Source organism: Manacus candei, unplaced genomic scaffold (genome assembly GCF_025592945.1).
Source record: "Manacus candei isolate 608988 ecotype Guabito, Panama unplaced genomic scaffold, ASM2559294v1 h1tg000037l, whole genome shotgun sequence".
NCBI classification, from domain to species: Eukaryota; Metazoa; Chordata; class Aves; order Passeriformes; family Pipridae; genus Manacus; species Manacus candei.
The window spans coordinates 16,944,616-16,962,153 of record NW_026138085.1 but is presented as its reverse complement, the minus strand read 5'-3'; the positions used below and the strand labels follow the sequence as shown (position 1 = coordinate 16,962,153).

General features: G+C 47.0%; 2 protein-coding genes across 4 annotated transcripts in view; both read left to right on the top strand.

Annotated features, from left to right (window-relative positions):
* MEIKIN (meiotic kinetochore factor) overlaps positions 1–17,538 on the top strand; it is a 144,919-nt gene that overhangs the window by 55,264 nt on the left and 72,117 nt on the right. The window lies entirely within an intron of this gene.
* FNIP1 (folliculin interacting protein 1) overlaps positions 1–17,538 on the top strand; it is a 64,120-nt gene that overhangs the window by 41,852 nt on the left and 4,730 nt on the right. For 2 of the 3 annotated variants that reach the window (XM_051794035.1, XM_051794036.1), the window contains exons 7-15: positions 1,083–1,166; positions 2,155–2,226; positions 3,023–3,158; positions 3,695–3,896; positions 4,280–4,365; positions 10,422–10,568; positions 12,481–12,650; positions 13,941–15,348; positions 15,687–15,855. In XM_051794035.1, the coding sequence (XP_051649995.1) occupies positions 1,083–1,166; positions 2,155–2,226; positions 3,023–3,158; positions 3,695–3,896; positions 4,280–4,365; positions 10,422–10,568; positions 12,481–12,650; positions 13,941–15,348; positions 15,687–15,855 (2,474 nt within the window). The remainder of the gene's footprint in view (positions 1–1,082; positions 1,167–2,154; positions 2,227–3,022; positions 3,159–3,694; positions 3,897–4,279; positions 4,366–10,421; positions 10,569–12,480; positions 12,651–13,940; positions 15,349–15,686; positions 15,856–17,538) is intronic. The other variant, XM_051794037.1, reaches the window with a different exon arrangement.

The window sequence follows — 17,538 nt, the reverse complement described above, 5'->3', positions numbered from 1 at the left end:
TGGGCACCTCGGAGCAAGGGTGTGTGGCAAGAGGCACGAGGTTTCCTGCAAGGAGAGGATGCTGAAGTTTTCTTTGTGATTGAGCTGCACAAATTTTCAGCAGTGTTTGTTTACAGTTCCCATTTAAGCACAGAGGGAACCCTGGGCAAAGTGGAAAAAGGAGTTAATCTGTAACTGCAGCGTTTCTAACAACTGTGCTCAGCAGCTCCTGACTCACCTGTGGCAGGAGAAGGGTCTGTGTGTTTTGGTTGGGAACTATTTACAACGTGCTTTTTTTAGATACACTGGTTGAAAAAACAAACCAGCAGCTCTGGTCATGTGTTCTCTTTAATGAGTGAAGGCCTGAGAGAATGGAAGGGAGCTTTGAGGTGCAGCCTTCATGTTTTGTATAATCCGAAAACTTTGAGTGGGCATTTGCTTCACATGTAGGAGAGGGACTGGCAATTAACTCATTAAAGTGCTTTTCCTGACTTTGTGTACAGTAAATACACTGTTTTCTTGGTATATCTACAACCCAGTATTTTAAAATGAACTACTGAGACTGCTAACATTTATTTTCTGTGTGATCGTTTCACTCAACTGATGTACTGACTGTTCTCACAACAACTACTTCAGCCCATAATTTTCTGTTGGTTCTACTAAGATGAATTCCTGCCTGCCTTCTCCCCCTTCCCCTCTCCTCTTCAGCACCAGTGTTCCCAGCCACCCCACCACTGTGGATGTTAAAACAAACATTATACTCCATGATGAATCTCCTGTTTGTGATCAAGTTAGGCTTTGAGCCTGCATAAATTAATCATTTTTCAACCTTAAAAAAAAAAGCCCTTTTGAGAAACCTCATCCTTGTATGGGAGACACTGGAAAGCTGGGTCTATTATGTTAATTCTATAAGTACTGTGCCGTCCAACTGCAGGACTTACCCTCACACCAGCATTCTTGTCAGGCCTCAGAGCTGTTCTCTGCCTACGTTACTCTGCATTTATGTTGGCTCATATCTTCTCCCTGCCCTGGCCCCCTCCCTAGGGACTGTTCTGCTTTACTAACCTCATTCTCTCATGTGTATTTTACGTTTTGCCGTGTAGGTCTTTCCCAGCTTTGCAGCCCCAGGCGGGCATTCTCAGAGCAAGGTCCGCTCCGCCTCATCCGGAGCGCCTCTTTCTTTGCAGGTTTGCAGTGTGCTGTGTGCTGTGGGCTAGTCTAGCTGGGTGACAAACTGGGGGGGCATTTGTAGTTCAGCCCTGGAAATAAGATTTTTTTTATTTTTTTATTTTTTTTAAAATACAAAATGGACAGTGATGGTTGCTCTCTTACCTTTTTGGATACGTTCCTTAAATCCCCCGAGGACAACAGGCATTTAATAGTCCTCTTTGGGGTTGTTTGTGTTGCTTTGTTTTGGAAACTTATATATTTTAATATGGGTTTCGTATTTCTGGAAATAATATTTCACAATGGTGTCAAGCTATTTTAATCTGGACTGGTTTCAACTAAACTGTAAAAACTAAAGCTAACCTAGATTCACTCAAAATGGACATTTCTTGCTTTTAGTGGCTGGGTCTTATTTCCATGGCTGAGTAGTTTTATTTCACACACACATTTGTAAAATATATCACATTTAAAGACCATTGAGCCTGAGACATTTTTGATCTTGTGTGTACACAGACTCTGAATCTGGACAGCTTTTGGCTTAGTTGAACAACCAATGCACTGCTCACAACTCAAAAGTATTATTTTCTTCAAGACAGCATTGAAAATCCTTATGAAATTACATTTATAATACCTGAGAAAGCTGGTATATGAATGGTTGTGTTCATTTTGGGTTTTGGTGGTTTTTTGAACATACACTGAGTACTACCAGTGGGACCAACATCCTCTTGGTACATTAAAATTTCATTGAAAATTATCTGTGTAAAGAAATAAAGTGTACCAGTTTCAGTTTGCACTAAAATAGGTGTATGGACTGGAGAAAAACACATACAGGCTTCTCAGATAAGTGTTTTGGCTTGTTCAGCTAAGCAGCCTTTCTTGGTGATGGCCTTGTGCAGTGCTGTTGATCTGAATTAATGAGCATGTTTTTGTTTCATTAATTACATGGAGATCTGCAAACAAGAAAGGAACTGTATATTCCCCTGCTAATTGGTATTCCTTGTTTTACAGTTCATAGCAACCCTATGGATATGCCTGGGAGGGAGCAGAATGAGGACAGAGACAGCGGTATAGCAAGATCTGGTAATGGCAGCTCCGTGGGTTAACCCCCTTCACTCCAGAAAGACTCAGTAATGTTGGTCACTGGGATCTCTGCACATCAGCAAATAGTGCTGAAATGGGATTGTTCTGGCTTGTTCTGTGTAACATTAATGATGCCTCTCTGTACAGGAACAAATGGTGCTTCAGGCACCTCACAGGTAACCTGACAGCAGGGCCAATTATTAAAGCAAAGCAGATTAATTATTGAAATGAGCTTGCAGCATTTCTAAACAATACTTGCTGTCATCTCCTTTCCAAATCAGGGAGGCCACGATGGATGGGCCCTGAGCAGCCTGGTCTAGTGGAAGGGGTTGGAACAAGATGAGCTTTAAGATCCCTTCCAACCCAAACCAGTTTGGGACTTTGTGATTCCCTGACAGTGACATTAAAACATGAATTCGCCTTGAAAACACCCCTCTCCTCCCTTAAAATTCGGGATGTTGGGCACTGGGGTTAGGATTGGAAGGATGTCATCAACATTACTCCTTTCCACAAAGAATTTATTTCCCAATACTCAGGTTGCTGAGCAAGGTACAGCCTGTGTGTTGCTTCTTATGTAAAACTGCAGGACTGTGCCACCCTCGTAATGCTTGTATGGCTCGTTAATGTCATTATAAACTGCTTATTTTTAGATAAGAAACACAGATAAGCAAAAGAGAAAGCACCCGAGAAGCAACACGGGTATATCTTGAGAGGCTTCATCTAGCTGCTGGTGTTATTTTCCAAATGTTCTTTCTTCTGAGGAGAGATTTTTATTTATTCCTCTTGTTCTTTGCAGCATCTCTTAGCAGTCTGCTGATCACTCCGTTCCCATCCCCGGGCTCCTCGTTTAACAAAAGCTGTGCTAGCAGCTACCAGCGGCGTTGGCGTCGCAGCCAGACTACCAGCTTGGAGAACGGGGTCTTCCCTCGATGGTGAGCTGGGAATTCAAATGCTGGTTGCTGCCCATACATTTTCCCCCGTTGTCAGCTTGATTCTGCTCTTGCATATGTACATCTGCGCTCGCTGCTGCTCTCCGTGGGGTATTGACAGAGGTGTAAGTCGGGCTGATCTTTTTTAGTCTCTGTTTTCCTCATGCAATTCATTGTTTTGCACTGACTGGAAAGCCTTCAGCAGCATGTAAATCTGTAGGCTGTATTTTTGAGGATAAGAGGCCCTAAAATCCTACTCACAACACAAATTCTTGGCAGAGATGGGAGAGAACTAGAATACCATATTCTGATCCCACAAACACTTTCAATCCGGTTCCAGCTTCTGTGATTGCAGGATCAGTTAATGGCTGCTTGTAAAAAATCACAAAGTGGATGTTGTCAAAGGTGATGATTTGACAACACATGCAAACAAAAGGTGTTTGTTGAAGTTAAGTGTTCAAGAACTGAATTACACAGCAAACCAAGGTACAGCTTTATCAGTGGATTACATTAACTTTCTCTTTTTTTCATGCTCCAAGGTCCATGGATGAAAGTTTCAACTTGTCAGATGACAGCTCTGGTCCAAGCCCGGGAATTGTTAGGAAGAAAAAGATAGCAATTGGGGTTATTTTTTCACTCTCAAGAGATGAAGATGAAAACAACAAATTCAACGAGTTCTTCTTCTCCCACTTCCCTCTTTTTGAGAGTCACATGAACAAACTGAAGAGTGCAATAGAACAGGTAAACACTCTCGCTTTGGATTCTTGCCCTTGTACTACTCTGTGTTCCCCCAGCCCTGTCAGATTTAATTCCTAACTCCTGTTGCTTGTTACAAAAGGTGGGATCAACTTGCTCTTGGGTGTAGGAATTGCATCACTGCAGTCAAAACTTTGACTCCTGTGCCTTAAATGATGAAATGCACAGAAGAAGCAGAAGCTGCAAATGTGCCTCACCTGTCTTCCCTCAGATAGGAAAGCTGGCACTTGTACCATCATTTTATCACTTAACTAATGTTTTTGCATGACCAGTTGCATGGAAGATAGAGGCAAACACATGACTTTGTTTTCCATTTTCTGTGCTTCTGAAGCTCTGTGTTACTCATCTGTTTAATGATTGCTTTCAAGGCTATGAAAATGAGCCGGAGATCAGCTGATGCCAGCCAGCGGAGTCTGGCCTATAACAGGATTGTGGATGCCCTTAATGAATTCAGGTGAGCAGTGTGACTTCTGCCTTTTGTGTCTGTTCCTTCAAAAGCAGAGTCTGTTTTAGGAGGACCTTCTTAGTGCAGGATAAGTAACTTACAATGTGTAAAGTCTCCTGCAAGTGTAAGTACGGCGAAGGATTGGTGATACCAAGCCATTCTGACCTGTTTGTGTTTTCAGATTTTGCCAAGTGTGTGTATCCATCAGGGCCTGGTGTGAACAGGACACAGATGATCAATGTTTTCTGTGCTTTAGGTGGTAATGGAGCTCACAGTGACCTCTTAAATTATCTTTTCTGATCCGTTGAGAAGGGGAAAAGCATTGCAAAGCCATGTTTGGGAAATCCACCTTAGTGTGTATTTTCCTGATGTGTGAGCAAAGCCCACCCCACTCTAAATTGTACTCTAAAGGTATTTCAGATAACCAGGTAGGAACAAGGAGAGCTGTCTTTTCCCACAGTAAAATGCAGCTCTGTAATCTCTGGCTATCAGTACCTGCAGCCTCTCTGTTCAACAGTTAATATACAAAGTAACACAGATAAGCACATCCCTGGCATTTAGCTGTATTTTCTTTCCATAGTTGAAGTCATGGGGGGGGAGGGAATTAAGATGAAATCCATCTGTTTTGAGTGATTCATCTCCTCTCAGATGGGAGTGGCAGGGTACTTCCTTTTACAACCACTGTAGAGCTACTTTTTAGAGACATTATTGAAGACAGTGCTCTGATGTTATAAAAAGAAAATCCTGACATCAGGATGTATTTTACTAACAGTGAAGGATCCTGAGGGTTCACTTGCTTTGCTACAATTCCACGTACTACCTGAATGCCATGGATTAGGTGGTGCTGCAGGATGAAGGCACAGTATATTTTTTTATTTTTTTTAGAAGCTCCAGGCAGTCACAAGGAAGGGCAGAGGATATGTTCTGTAGGGACAGGAGGCAGGGAAGAGGGAGCACGTGGGCCTGCGGTGAGAGGTGGATGGGATCAGCTGTGCCAAGAGAGGGAGCAGAGAGAGCTCGTGACTGGGAGCCGCTGATCCTGCCCAGGGGCCTGAGACGAGTTCAGCAACTGGGAGCAGCCACCGTGGTTCTCTGCTCCCCCAGCTCTGCTCTGCCTCTCCTCCCTGCTCTCCCCCCGAGCCATTTCTCTGCCTTCCCACCCTCTCTTTCACCACCTCCCCAGCTGTTTGCCCAAATCTTCCCCCAAAACATTCTTCCTCAAGATACCTTCAGCGGACTTTGCCCGTTCTCCTTTGTCCTTCCAAGTTAAACAGTTCCAGAGGGCTGGGGAGGGGCACTTATCCCGAGTCAAAAGTAGGAAAAATAACCCTGAAAACACAAGCCAAATCCCCCATGCTGGCTTTTCCTGCTGGAGGGGAGCTCAGCAGCGTGGAGCTGGGATGGGATGAGGAAGGGTGCTGTGGACAGGCTGAGGAGGAAGGTGCAGATTGGCACTCTCCTGCACACCAGGAGCTGGGATCATTCCCATGACACAGCCCTTGCATAACCAGCACTAGGAGCATGTGTCCAACCACCAGTTTTATGCAGAGGTTTCCATGGTGATATAAATATTACTCCTTAATAGTGTAACGAGGTAAATTAAATCCAGTTTAATTTCATGGAAATGAATTTCCTGGGGCAGCAGCCTTTGGCAATTCTGGGTTTTGTTGGCTTTTTTAAGGGACTGCATTCAGAGGTGGGCAGCAGCCGGTGCCCCCAGCCCAGGCAGGGTCCTTGTACCCCTGTGACATCCCCATTTCTGTGGCAGGCAAGAGCCCCTTGCTTTTCAAAGCCATGCAGGATGTGTCTGGTAAGAAGCAAGAAGCATATTTAAATACTGCAGGCTGGATGCAAAGATGCTTTGGCACAGGTTCAGCAAACCCATTTAGGACACTATTATCTCTTTAGGCGTCTGCTTTCCCACTGAAGTCACGGGGAAGTCAGGAGCGAGTCCTTTGGTGAACCTGAGACTTGTGTTGATTCCTGCCCTCTTAGCAAACTGTGCTGGAGGGAAGAAGGGTGCTGACTTCAGTGGGTTGGTGATTCTAAAATGTAATCCCGTGCTGGTTTAACTCATTGCAGTCTGGTTGGTTTTGGGGTGGCTTTAAAGGAGAATCTTGTTTGTTTGTTTGTTTTTCTTTAAACCCCCCACATTTTCAGAGGTGCCCAAGAGTAGCTGATGTGCAGTCTGGTGATCAGAATAACCTCAGATGAGTGGGGCACGGGGGATGTGCTGCTGTGCTGATCAGAGAAGGGAGGAGGGAGTGTGCAGGAAAGGGGCTGTGGTTGGAGGTCACCCCACTACCTGCAACAGAAATTGTAAGGAGCTGCCTGCAGGGTCAGCAGGCATTTATCTGCTGCTACTGGAGGATAGAGGGGGAGAAGAAAAGACAGCAGAACAGACCCTTGCTTTGCTTTTGTTGTCTCACGTAGGGAAAACCAAAGCTGCCTTCTCTGGAAGGCCTAGGCTGCCTCTGCAAATGGATGCTGTTGATAAATTTGCCATCGATTTGGTGCCCAGCTCCAGGCCTACCCTCACATCATTAGTCACTTTACAGCAATTTTTAATTTTCTAAAGCACTGATGGGTTTAGCTATTAACACCTGACTTAGAGGCTTAGAACTCTCTGTGGATGTCAGCTGTGCAGACACATGACTTATGAAATAAGCTACTGTACTTGCATAAACATTTCGGCTCCCCCAGTCCCCGAGGCCGGCGCAGCACATTGATAACGCAGATTATGCATCTGACTAATACCTGTGTGGCACAGACGCAGGCTGGCAAGGAAACCCTGATCTCGGGGCCTGGGGAAACACCTCTCTCTGCTTTCTGGCAGACAGATTTGATCCTATTTTCTGCCAGTAATTTTTAAGCAGCTTATGCTGCTGTGAACTGACTGGTGTGTTCTGCTCGGTGGTGCCAGCACGGGCACGGAGTCGCGGGGGCTCCCCTGCTCCTGCACTCCCTGCAGTGGGGATTGCCTTTGTTTACTTGCTCCTTTTTAAGGAAAAGCCATCTTTGGAAGGAAGAAATGAGGATAGGGAGCAAATGCATGTGAATTAAGCTTTATAAGCCGCTGGTGTTTTTTCTTTGCCGTTGTGTTGCGGCTCCTAAATAGCAGAGCAGCTCTGGGGGCACAGGGCTGGGGGTCCGTGTGCTTTCCTCGGGGAGGAAGGGGTTGCAGCAGGATGCTCTCATCCGTGAGGAGCTGTCTGCCTCGTTTGGTTTGCACAGCACCAGGGAAAGATGTCTCAGACTGGTACTGAAATCCGGGCCCAAGGCCAGGGTGGTTTGGGGTGTGTGTGGGTGAGGGTGAGGCAGGAGCAGCCGTGCTGTGCCATCGTGTCTGCAGGAGCAGGGCTGCTCGCCTCGGTGCCATCTGTGCCCGCTGGGGCAGACCCCAGAGGGGCTGAGGAGGGCTTTGCTCAGGGCTCCTTTCCGCTTGGCAGTTGGCTCTCCTGCCCCGTGGGGTGTGAAGGTGTTTCCTGAGGGGCTCCCTGGCCCCTGTGCCCGGTGCTGCAGTGCTGGGGCTGAGGTGCCTGTAAGCTCCGGGCTGGAGTTCAGCCTCCCGGAGGCGTTTCCAAATATAAACCCATTTAAATGCACTGGAACCCTCAAAAGAGCAGAGTCTCTCATTAACTGAACTTTCCCTCGCTGGTGTGTGGGGGCGGTGAGGGAGGGGAGGGGGCTCCTGCTGCAGATGGCTGAGAGGAGAGGGGCCAACTGGGTTTGTAATGGTTGTTGTTTTTTAAATCCATTTAACTTCACTGTAGTGTTCAGGGAGGGTTTCTCGGGTTTTTATGTTTTGTTTTGTTTTCGGTTTTGCCCTTTCCTTACTGGCAGGGGAGCGTTTCCCTGGGTGTCTGCAGAGCTGGGAAGCAGTTAATCCTTGCCCTTGGTCTCTGTGCCATTGCTGCCTGCGCTGGCATGGAGGGTTCCCTGCACTGCAGTCACATGCCTGCTGGCCAGGGGCCAGGGCAATCTGATCTGGCTCGGAGGAAACACTATCAGCTGCAGATGCAGCCAGGGTTACCAGAATAGTAAATAACGAATCACAAGACTTGGGCTATCTTTTCAACGAAAACAAATATTTTAATATGTTGGTTTTAGTATAGAAGTAGTTTCTTTTTTCAAAACAGCCGAGCTGCAAGAGGCTTGGCTCGGGTTAGTTTGCGTAGGAAGGAGAAATAAGCTGTATTTTACGTTAAGTTGTGCTGTTTATCTTCAGCTTCTCAGGTCAGCTGTGTCTGGGGGGTATAGGTCTTGAGACTTGTTTTGAGCTTTGAAGTCCCTGGACTTGGGGTTTCTCCTTTTCTTGGGGCCTCTTTAACATCCACTCCAGTTAATGAGCTGTGAACAGAAAGCTTTCCCTTAATAATCCCATCCCTAGTCCCAGTTTGCTCCTGCAGAGGAATGAAATCCCAGTGCCCCAAGCCCCTGTGCTGCCAGAGACCCCCTGTCCCCTGCATGTGGCAGTGCTGGTGCCCCACTCGTGTCCAGTCTGGCAGGACTTTGTGCCCAGTCTGTCACCAGGCTGGGCTTTCCTCCCAGGAGAGGACCAGGAGCAGAGGGTAACATGGAGCAGTGACCCAGCAGCCAGCAAAGCCTCTGAGGGCTGGGCAGTGCAAAGGTAACTCAGCTGTCCCTCTCTCCAGCCCACTGGCTGCTTTCTGGTGTTCTCATCATGCCTGTGGCAGTGGAGGGTCTGAAGTTGTAACCTTTGAGGAAGACAGGGTTGTTTTGGGCTATTGTGAGCACACAGAATGGATTTTGTATTTGGTGAACACAGGTGGAAAAAATAAGGCAGAGAATGGCACTGCCCTCTCACCTCCCTCCCTCTGGAGCAGCCCCGGTGACTCCAGTCACCTTCAGTGCCCTCTGGGGAGCTGCTCTGAAGGTCTTGTCCCCACCTAGCTGCTTCTCTGCCAAATAGCTGGGGGGGGTAACTCCTTCCTCCCCTGGGAGCCCCCTGCCAGGGCTGGGATGTGCTGTGCTGCTGCTGACGTGCTGCTCTCACTTCCTGGGAGTTGCACTTTAAACACTAAACCACAGAAGATTTGGCAGCTGCTGCTCGAGTGTGTTTGCCTGCCTGGCATGCACAGCCATGGCTTTACTTCTGGAAGTGTCCATAAATTTTGAGACCAAGATATGCAGAGAAGATCTTTATAAATCAGGGGGTGGTACTGGGGATAATGGGATAATGTAAATCTTTGTCTTGTAAAACAAAAATACCTCATCTAGAAAAAGTAGTGCATTAAGTGGGGAGAAACTTGAATTGATCAGTCATTTCCCTTGTCCTTTTGGTTTTTTTCGGGCTTACATTTTTACTATGATAAAAATACAGGTTCCCATAGTGTCATAATGGAGGCTTTGTACTTAAAACTAAACTATGATTTAGTTTAGATTTTCAAGAGTTTAAAAGTAATCTGAGGGGTTTTAATCTGGTATTTTACTGCAGAGCCAAATTTTTAAACATAGATTTACTGTCCTCTGTAGAGTCAAAAAGGATGTGGGTGAGTGTGTAACCTGAACAGCCATGGGGTGACTTTGACTCTCACACTCTCTATTTAAAGCTAAAGAGGTGAGCTGTTCCCCTGCTCTACACATCACACTTGGGTGGGTTTGGCCTTGAGATACACCAAGTTTTTAAAGCAAGGGGGAAGTTCAGGTATAAGTCAGATATAGATAAACTTGTCCTAGTCATAAATAAAGCAGAAGTATGTTTTGAATGAAGTGGAGAAAGCAAGGAGATAACAGAAGAAATCATTCCTTCTGCAGTCAGAGTAGGGCAGCTCTTGACTTGTGGCAGGGAGTGTTGCTGGGTTTGGGATCAGTTCAGGTGGATGCAGGAGGAACCTGTGAGGTTCAGCTCTCCCTGGTGAAGGGTGAATTCCTACTATTGATCGAGCAACATGGTTTGGATGATGGTGGACGAGAGAAATTTTGTTTCTGATAGAAATGACAGCTGGAACTAAACATTGCAGTGAATTCTTTAAGCTGGGATCTCTGCCTTTCCTTTTTTGTTTGTTTGTTTAGCCTGCTGATGTTTTGGTTTTGTTTTCTAGAACGACAATTTGCAACCTGTACACGATGCCCCGCATCGGGGAGCCCGTCTGGCTCACCATGATGTCAGGGACACCCGAGAAGAACCAGCTCTGCCATCGCTTCATGAAGGAGTTCACTTTCCTCATGGAAAACGCTTCCAAGAACCAGTATGGTGGATTTTAGTTTTTCAGTTCCATATGTGATTGTGCCTTTTTGTTTCAAACCAAATTTCAAATAATCGGTTGTTAAAATCCTGGCAATCAAAGAATCAAAAGGCCGTCCATAAATACCTTCTTTTTAAAACAAAAAAGAAATAAGAAATAATCTCATTACATTTCTGCTTCCCCACAATCCTCTAAATCTTGGTAGAGGCTGAACATCTGAAACACATCCATAGGAAGCATGTGATGGGTGTGGATGTCTGGAAGTGGGTGAACATACCTTACGAAATGCACTAATCTACCTTTCAGAATCAGTTGTCATATGATGAGCAGGAAGAGCTGTTTCTGTAATACTGTCTGACCACAAATTGCTCTTAAACCTTAAATCATTATAAATGCCACTGGTGTGCTGATCAGTGCTCACCTCTCTGGCCTCAGGCCCCGGCCCTGAGCGGGTGTTGAAAACTGAGAAAGAAAGTTCCTGATAAACTGGGGTGAATCTGATAAATTTACTCTCATGTCAACACTTCATCCCCTTTCCCCAGGGCACGACTAGGGGAAGTTTTTAAAGCACTTGGCTCCAGTGAGGTCCTAAAACGAGCACGGACGTGTGCTGGGTGGGAATGGCACTGGCAGAGCAGCTGCTTGCTCCCTTTGTGGGGGGAAGGGGTGGCTCAGGGAAGGGGCTGCTGCTCCCATCCTCCAGCTCTGCCACCGCCTTTGTCATCTCTTCTCTCCCCAGTGGTCAGTGTGGTCCACCTGCTCCTGCCTCAGTGCAAGGGGAGAAACCACAGGGAACTGTGAGGGGTTCAAATGTGTTTCCTTAAAATCAGTTCCTGCTTCAGTGGAAGCTTTTTTCCTGGGCCATCCTGATCCTTGCCATTCTGAGACCTACATATCTTGGTTACATTTAAATGGTCCTTTATTTGGGTTTGTTTGCTTTATTTTAAATACAGCAAGATTTACAGTGATGGAAGCAAGAGGAAACTATGCTCTGTATCCTTTCCAATCCAGTTTTAAATCTCCTCTCCTCCTTTGGCTGTCTCCAGTGAGGAATTGGCTGCATGGAAGCTGTAGGGTTCCTGATGCTTGTAAACTATTCAAATAATGTTATTTTGAGGCATTTAAGTGTTTTCCTCCCCACACCTGAGCTGCTGAGGCCACCAGCACCATCTATTGGCGTGTGGAGGCTCCTGGGCCCTGCTCCTGCCAGGAAAACTGACTGGGAAGGGAAGTTCCCTCCACGGAGCAGAAACCACGCTCTATCACTGCAATAAATCAGATAGTTAACGTTTTTCAGAAAGGTTTTTAGCCTTAATTTCTTAGCTAGTGAAAACTTTTTTTACCAGCATAAGGGCACAGCTCCTCTGGCTGAGCTACAGAACTTTGAGGGGGTTTATTTTTGAAAGGAGCAGCCTTGTGTGCTGGAATTGCACAACAGTTATGTGAAAGAACACAGCACCCAGCTATTTTACAGGTTTGGTAGTGATAGCCTTCCTTCTCATCCATAGTCACAGATCTTGTGGGTTTGGGATCTCCTTGGAGTACAGAGGCCACACAGTGCCACTGCTTTCTTATAGTGAACAGAATAAGTTGGTTTTGAGATGTTTCACAGCATAAAACTTGCAAAATAGGAAGTCTCGTAGTTATTGCCAAACAGAGGAACTGAGATGCCACAGAGGTAAAAATTTCATTTTACTTTAAATGCATGTTCTAAGAATGAGCTTTGCAGGGGTGGGAGGGAGGGTCCAGCCACCCCTTCTGTCCCTGAAAACCAGGACTGAAGGGATGATCTATGCTGACTTTGTCAGGCTGTTTCTGCAATCCTTGATCCATCTAGACTGTAGAGCTGCTGTCAGTTTAACATCCTGAGTGTGTACCTGGAAAAAAACCCCATTGCTGGACGTTTTGCTTTCAGGTTTTTACCAGCTTTGCTGACTGCAGTGCTGACTAACCACCTGGCCTGGGTCCCCACCGTCATGCCCAATGGCCAACCGCCCATAAGGATCTTCCTGGAGAAGCATTCTTCCCAGAGCGTGGACATGCTGGCCAAAACCCATCCCTACAACCCTCTGTGGGCACAGCTTGGTACGTGGCAATCACCTCTGAACCACCCAGCAGCTTTACAGGAATGGGTTTATGATGCTTGTTACTTCCCTCCCAAGTTATTTATTTCTTAATTCAAAATGAGACAAAAGTGTGTATTTCCAGCTTAGAGGTGGTCACTGTATTTTTTTATGTGTGCTCTAGTTTCTTAAGGCATTATGTATTGTAAAATGTTAGCCCAAAAGTAAGGTCCTCTTTAGTCACCTCTGTGGGGTGCTGGTGGAGGTCACCTGTCCTGGTGCTGGTGGAGGATTCCAGCTCTCCCCTGGCCCTCTATCTAGAAGGAAAATCCATTTTTAATTTTTGGGATGCTGCTATCAATAAACCTCATTCTAGAAAGAGAAAATCGAGGAAATCCATCTTTTGATCAGAAATGAACACACTCTTAACATAATGGATTGATGCAGAACAGGAAATCATGGCTCAGCAACCTCCTGGGAAGGTCTCAAAGCCCAGTCAGTGTAGCTGGTCATACTGTCTGCTAATTGCAAGTAGAGTAGGAGAGATAAGGTCAGAATGCCCTGCTCTGCACACACACTCTCCTGGAATTTGGTTAGGGAAGGGAAGGGAGAGTTCTGGGAGGTTGTCCTGTTCTGGTACAGGCAAGAATGGCCAGGGAGTTGGCAAGAAGACTTGATTTCAGAGCTCCTGGGACTTGAGGGACCCACTGTGGTTAGAGTGGCATTTGAGGCCTCTTGGGCCCCTTGTCCCCTCATCCCTGCAGCTCCCTAATACCTCCAGAACACACAGACACCTGCCTAGGTGACTCGAGTACAGTCAGAACACCCCATCCAACCCATAGCAGAGCTCAAGGAGGGGAACAGAAGGAGGTTGGCTCCAGCCATGCACCTGCCACCATCACTTTTTGCCCTCATTCCTGGCATAGGTTTGCTTCTTTTACAGCTTTCTCTTGTGGGTAAAAGTTCAGCCCAGTTTCCAGACTCTCCAGGGTAGGTGGATGCAGACGCCCCCTCTCTCCCATGGCTATATAAGGATCCCAGGAGACGAGCCTTCAAAGCTGGAGTGAGGTGGTCCCTCATGTGTGAGATCAGATGTCCCCCTGACCAGTGGCTCACCTTACAGACTGATACCAACAGCATCTTTGGGATTCTATCCGTTGAAAACAAACTAGAGGATAGCTGTCATCACTCTGCTGCTTTAGTATTTCTCTGTTGTAGACCTGGCCTTTGAAATCCAGCCCCAACAATTGCTGTTAGGAGAATAATTTATTGCAAAGATGCCAAATAATTGTGTGTTTATTTCCTGTCCTAGGTGACCTGTATGGGGCTATTGGATCACCTGTGAGATTGGCAAAAACAGTTGTGGTTGGCAAAAGGCATGACCTGGTCCAGAGATTGCTTTACTTCCTCACTTACTTCATCAGATGCTCTGAACTTCAAGAGACACATCTTCTAGAGAACGGGGAGGATGAGGCCATCGTCATGCCCGGCACTGTGATCACCACCACGCTGGAGAAAGGAGAAGTGGAGGAGTCTGAGTATGTGCTTGTCACAATGCACAAGAACAGGGGCAACCTGCTGCCCACGGAGTCTGAAGAGACGAGAACTGCCAACTGCAGCTGTAAATACTGCAAATGTCCCCCTTCCCTGGCACAGAACATAGAAGGGGTTCCACAGCACGAGCGAGAAGACACGCAAAGCACCCCCAAGGGAGAGCTGGAAACTTCTTCCGACGAGAGCAGAACCATCGTCCCCGACGACGGGCAGGAAGATGCTGTGGATGTGAAGCAGCCGAGGCCCTGCATGGACACCAAGCTGGAGACTGTGGTGTGCACGGGGGCGGCTGCAGGGCCAGACTCTGGAGTGGAGGCCCCAGGGAGTGCGTGGAGGGGCGAGGAGGGGCTGGAGCCGGGCAGCCCCGCGGGCGGGGGCACGCGGACACCCGGCATCGCCGTGGAGAAGAAGCCCCCTGACAAGCTCTTCTGCGACGCCTTCCCCTGCGCCGCCGAGGCCCAGACAAAGGTGACTTTCCTCATCGGAGATTCCATGTCACCTGACTCAGACATCGAGCTGAGGAGTCAGGCAGTAGTGGAACAAATTGCCAGGCATCACAGCCCGCCAGCAGCGGAGGCAGCAGTGTCTGCTGATCAGAACTGTGAAGCTAAACAAACTGTTGAGGACCAAAATAGAGACTGTGGGACAGCTGAACCCTTTCCTCAAGTTGCTAGTGAGCATCAGAGCTGGAACCCAAACCCGTGCAGTGCTGAGAGCATGAGCCTGTTTGACGAGTATTTCACTGATGACAGTTCAGTTGAAACCCGGACTATTGATGATATTCCAGGGCAAGCAGCCACGGACCTTCTTGCTCACAACAGTAGTTTAGAGTTTTCTAAAAAGCTGTGTACAAAGGCTTGCAAACCACCTAGTGAATTTTGTAAATTCATGGACTCTGTTCGACAAGAGACCTACAAAAACTGCTTTAATGAGCAGGACCAAAGAGAGAAAATCTCTATTCGTGTCCCCTGTGGGGACAGAGAAAACGTAGAGAAAAAAGTCGCCCCAGGGATTGATTGGGACATTCCAAGAAATGAGAGTTCAGACAGTGCCCTGGGTGACAGTGAAAGTGAGGATACAGGCCATGATCTAACTAGACTGGGCAGTAACTATTACGGAGGAGAGCAAGAAGATTGGGCAGAGGAATATGAGATTCCCTTCCCTGGGTAAGTACTGTTCAGCAGTAACACAACCTAAAGAAGATGGAGCCTCTTCTCATGTCACTTGTTTGGAGGACTGTAACCTAACTTGGCATCAGGGTTGGAAAAGTGTCTCTTGAGCTTGCTGGTTGTTAAGGAATATGGCGAGATCAGTGGTCTGGAAAAAAGTATTAACTGTGCATTGTGATCTTGGCTTGTGTTCTCTGCTTCCATGACTGCAAAAGCTGACTTTAAACTCCTTACAAAGTGCTTGAATGGAAGTTAGAAGAGCTATGATAAAAGTGGAAATGCAACCTCTCTGCAAGCTGAATTTGCTGTTTATTGTTGATATGCCTTTCTTGCAGGTCAAAATTAGTTGAAGTGAACTCTGTCCAGCCCAGTATTGCCAATTTTGGAAGATCCTTACTAGGAGGCTACTGTTCATCTTATGTCCCTGACTTTGTTTTGCAAGGAATAGGAAGTGATGAAAAGCTGAGGCACTGTTTGGTGTCAGATTTGTCTCATGCTGTGCAGGTAATTAAGCTATATTTGGTAAATGTATTTCTCACAGTAGGGGAAGGTAAATGTTTTTGAACATACAAACCTGCTGGTAGTGGAAATATTTACTGTCACAGCTCCTGTCACGTTTCCCCAGTCCCAGGTCACCAATTTTTTCTCTTCTCTCGGTTCATGTATCTGAAACACGTGGGTGTTTCACTGCAGATCTGGATCACAAAAGATTAGACTCCCACTGAAGCCAGTTGGGAGGCCCTTGCCTTGGGAAGAGGGATCTTGGTGCTAAGCCATAGAGGAATCATCATCTCCTGTAGGCGTGGCAGGGGGTGGTTGTGTGCCCACAGGATGGGATGATGTTAAACCAGCCCAAAAGCTGAGGTTGTGCATCTCTTCCTGGGCAGGGTCTTGCTGCAGAGGGGCAGAAGCTCCCTTTGCTCCCTCCTCTGTCCCTGCACGTCTGACCAATGTGCTTGTGCAGCAGAATGTGTCCTCCACAGTGAAGCCACCAGGAATGTTTAATATTTTGGGGGCATTTTTCCTTCTTTAGGATTGTAGTCCATGTGTCCAGTGGTGATGGCTTCACTGGAAAAGGAGAAACCAATGTAAAGATAATTGTCCAAAAGGGACTTGTGCTGCTCACGTGTGCTGGTGATCGATCATCTCTTCTCCACAGAAGCTTTTCCCTGGGTGAACTGGGGCATGACTGGGAAGCATGGTATTCCCTACCTCTTTTAGTCCCCAGGAAAGGAGTGGAAAGTGGGCTGTCACTGAAAAGTGTGATTCTGCTTCCCTCTATTTATTCCCAAGGGAATGGGGAAAAACCCCAGATGTGCACAGGCTGGAGAGCAGCCGCTTTCCTGAGAGCCTCCAAAACATCCCCTTTTCCATCTTCTCACATTAACAATGTGCATCAGACCTGTGGCTCTTCCCCACATTTCATCTCCTTCCCTTGTGCCCAGCTCCACAGGGAATGAGTTTTTCTCCCTGGGTGGTTATTCCAGGGCCTGGTTTAAGCCACATATTTAAGCCATTTGGGAAGTGCAATTGAATTTCAGGCAAGAGAGGCAGCAGTGTGAGGTACCTGCTGCTGTGAAACAGATGTGGCTGAAACACAAGCCTGACTGAGCCACATTTTTATGCTTCTCTTCAAGTACAACAGTAACTGCATCCCAGCACTGTGTGAGGTCCCTGTGGGACTCTTTGGAAGGAGGTGCTTCCTAACAGTCCAGGCCAAAAAAGGTATTAGGAAAGGACAGTGGGTTTCTAAATACTCCCTTTTTCAACCCCCTTTTCAGGGCTTGGGAGAGGTGCAGCACCCGCTGGAAGGAATGGCAAGGCACAGGCTTGGTTCCTGACTCCCTCTGCTGGCCTCCCATGAAGGGAAACCAGTGACAACTGGGAGTAACCCGACCTTGTTAACACAGCCGTGCTGAGCGGCGAATTGGAGTTTGGGTACTTTCAGTTTTAGGAGTTTAAAATATACTTTAGATATGTCAGAACTCTTTATGTCAAATATCAAAATATGTAACTGTCAACCAGTGACACACTTTCGAGCCTGGGAGAGAAGGTAGAATAGCCACCATCCTTCTGAGACTGTGCCTTGCTCACAAAACCCCTCTGTTTAATGGATGGAGTGCAGCGTGGGCACATGTGACTGGATTTTAGGAGAAACAGTGTCTGGGATGCAATCCTGCTGTCCAG